A 3,711-nucleotide genomic window follows, 5' to 3' on the forward strand; every position below is an offset into this window, starting at 1 on the left:
ACACACACACACACACACACACACACACACACACACACACACACACATATATTTTATATATATATACACATATATATTATTTTCTTTCTTTATCACTTTACTTGTTTCAGTCATTAGACTGAGGCAATGTTGAAGTACTGCCTTTTTAAATTTGTTAGTCAAATGAATCAACTTCAGTACTTACTTTTTAAAGTCTGGTACATATTTTATCAGTCTCTTTTGCCAAACCACTAAGTCACAGCAATGTAAACACTCCAGGATCAGTTGTGAAGTAGTGGTGGAGGACAAACACAGACACAAAGACACACACGCACACACACACACACAACAGGCTTCTTTCAGTTTCTATCTACTGAATCTACTCAAGAGACTTTGGTTGACCCAATGCTATAGTAGAAGACACTTGCCCAAGGTGCTGAGCATTGGGACTGAACTTGGAGCCATGTACTTGGGAAGCATGCTTTTTAAGCATTTATCTATGATGATGATGATGATGATGATGATGATGATGATGATGATGATGAACATTATTACTACAGACTACATACTTGATCTGTTAAAAAGTCAATCGGAGGTTCTGGTAAATAAGGTTCATTATCATAATCTGAAAGATAAAACAAAGTGCTAGGTAAGTATAGAGCAGTAATAAGAGAATGAGATCGTAAAGGAATAAATGATTATTTTATGAACATCATTAGCTTACAGCTGTTTCTGCTATAAGATGCTGTGAACTCATAGTTGAGTGCCTGAATAACACCTTATAGCTTCATCAGAGCCTCAAATATGAAATACAATTTATTTGGCAAAGGATTACAATAGTGCCTACATAGGGAACGGCATCAGCTGCACTTCATATTTGAGGCTCTGTGTTATTCAGGAACTTAGAGTCCACTGCATCTTATATAAAAAAAACAACAACTGTAAGCTAATGACGTTCATAACATAATCATTTTTTCCCTTGTCATCTCATTTTCTTGTATATATATATATATATATATATATATATATATATAAGGGGGTGCTCAAAAGAAACTGGAATTGCGCAATATATTTTATTCACCTAGTCTTTCATGTTTACACATTTATTGTCTTCAAAGTATTCTCCATTTGAAGTGATGCATTGGTCCAGATGTGGTTTCCATTGTTGGAAGCAGTCTTGGAACTCTTGCAAAGTGATGTCTTCTCATACCTGTGTCGTTTCTTTCTTCATCTCTTCCTCATATGCAAATTCCGTAGCACCTGCTTTCGTCACCAGTGATGACCTTCGAAAAAAGGTCCAAATCAACTTCCAACTGTTCTTTCAGTTCACAACACGCATTCAGTTGTGAATGCTTTTGATTTTCCATGAGCAAGTGAGGCACAAATTTTGTTGCAACTCTTTTCATTCACAATTCCTCACACAAAATTCGTTGGCAGGAGCTCCAAGACACACCAATCATATCAACAAGTCCATCAATTGTTCGGTGATGGTCCTCCAAGATTAGTCCATGAATTTTCATGATGTTTTCATTTGTCTGGGAAGTCAACGGATGCCCTTAATGAGGTTGGTACTCAAGCGAAAAGCGACCGTTCCTAAAGCATGAAAACCACTTGTAAACTTGTGTTTTGTTCATGGCAGTGGCCTTGTAAGCTGTTTGAAGTATGACAACTGTTTTGGCCACTGTTTTCCCCAACAGAAAACAGAATTTCATGGAAGCATGCTGTTCCTTTGTTTCAGCCATCGCAAAAGTCGATGAACAGGGAAGAAGCTCTGCAAAACAAAAACGCACCACATGGCAGTATGATCCTAGTGGACAGTGCCGGTCCACAGACTGATGCCTGAGGGTCACATCAAATGGCTTCTCGCAGCAGAAGCCTGAACTACAACAGGCTTGTCCCACAGAGAATGTTTCCAGTTACTTTTGGGTACCCCCTTGTATATAAGTATGTAAATGTTCATTTTCAACATAGGAACATAACCTCACATTTGAGTAAAGCTGATTATATCAGCTCCCTTTCAGTACATAACAGGTACTTAATTTTATTGCAACCGGTACTTTGAAAGATGAAAAGCAATGTTCACCTTGGCAGGATTTGAACTCAAAAATGCTAAGAGCCGTAACTAAATTTTGTCCAACATTCTAGCAATTCTGTTAATCCACTGATTAATTAATTACTAGTTTGAAAAATGAATATTGCAAAAGCAATAACTCAATGCAGACATTTTTAACACTTATATTTAATATATAAATGAAATTATTGTTAACAATACTCAGGAGCATTACAAGTTGTTAAGAAAGGTTAAAGGAGAGGACAAAAAGCAGACATACAAACCAAATAAAAAAAAAAAGACAGCAATGAAAGCTAGAAGTACATACATGTATGTGGTCTGATCAATACGTATCCGGACTGTTGCCATAGAAATGAAGCTAAAGCATGCAGAGTAAAGCTGCTCAGCCCAGATTGACCGTAAACTCTGCTGTGCATGTACACTAAGCTTTAACATTCTAGCTCACTTCTGCTATTTACAGCAGTGCTTGGAAGGAAGGTGTGTAGCATGTGATCATTGCATTGACCATGACAGAGAAAGTTAAGCAGAGAATCTGCATCAAATTTTGCCAAAAGCTTGGCGATACTTGCTCTGAGGCCTACGCAAAATTTTAAAAAAGTTTTCATCATTCTCAACACAATCAAGGAGATCTTGTGCAACTGAAACCCGAATGTCTTTTTGGTCAGCTAAAAACTGTTTTGGCACAAACTTAGAAGACACACATCCCACACCCAAATCTTCAGTGCTAATGGACTGAACTGAACTGTAACTAATCTACACGTCTTCTGATCAGTCACAGATGGTGATTCAATGATTTCTCCACACAGCTGCTCATACATCTGCAATGTTTTCCTCAGTTCTGCTGGTTGTGGGTCTCCCTGAACGTTCATCAGTATTGACATTTTTTTGGCTATCTTGAAAACATCTGAACCACTCGTACACTTGTGTGCGGCTTATACACTCCTCTTCATACACTTTCTACAACTTTGCATAGGCCTGTGAGCAGTTATTACCATGACAACTTTCTTTGTCATGGTTAATGCAATGATCACACGCTACACACCTTCCTTCCAAACACTGCTGTAAACAGCAGAAATGAGCTGGATCATTAAAAGTTAGTGTGCACGCACAACAGCATTCAAAGTCAATCTGTGCCAAGCAGCTTCACGCTGCATGCTTTAGCTTTGTGATTATGGCAACAGTCCAGATACTCATTGATCAGACCTTGTACACAGAATAGAACACAAAGACAGAATAAGGTGAGCATTAAGTGACATAAATTTACCTGGTCTGTATGGTAACCGAACTTCTTCATAGCCATTGGCTATTTCAACATCTATTTCTCCTAATTCCCGTCTCTCATTTTGACTACCACGTTCAGATTCCTCTGTAACTAAAATAAGAATATATTTTGATGTTAAAATTACAACAAATATCAAGAACTAAAAGAAAAAAAGTTTCTATAGGTGCAAGTAGAGTAAGAAGTTTGCTTCCCAAGCATATGGTTCTGGGTTCAGTCACATTGGCACCTTGGGCAAGTGTCTTCTACTATAGCCTCAGGCCGACCAATGCCTTTTGACTGGATTTGGTAGAAAGAAACTGAAAGAAGCCCATTGTGTGTGTGTGTGTGTGTGTGTGTGTGTGTGCATATATATATATATATATATATATATATATATATA

At 37.7% G+C, this 3,711-nt stretch overlaps 1 protein-coding gene across 1 annotated transcript in view; it reads right to left on the minus strand.

The window, feature by feature from the left end:
- The window catches only part of LOC106867435 (harmonin), a gene marked incomplete at its 5' end in the record, with an annotated part of 38,500 nt that overhangs the window by 13,542 nt on the left and 21,247 nt on the right, over positions 1-3,711 (minus strand). Inside the window, 2 exons of the mRNA XM_052976838.1 lie at positions 549-604; positions 3,315-3,422. Of these exons, the coding sequence (XP_052832798.1) occupies positions 549-604; positions 3,315-3,422 (164 nt within the window). The remainder of the gene's footprint in view (positions 1-548; positions 605-3,314; positions 3,423-3,711) is intronic.

This window comes from Octopus bimaculoides, chromosome 25, assembly GCF_001194135.2.
Source record: "Octopus bimaculoides isolate UCB-OBI-ISO-001 chromosome 25, ASM119413v2, whole genome shotgun sequence".
In the NCBI taxonomy this organism is placed as follows: Eukaryota; Metazoa; Mollusca; class Cephalopoda; order Octopoda; family Octopodidae; genus Octopus; species Octopus bimaculoides.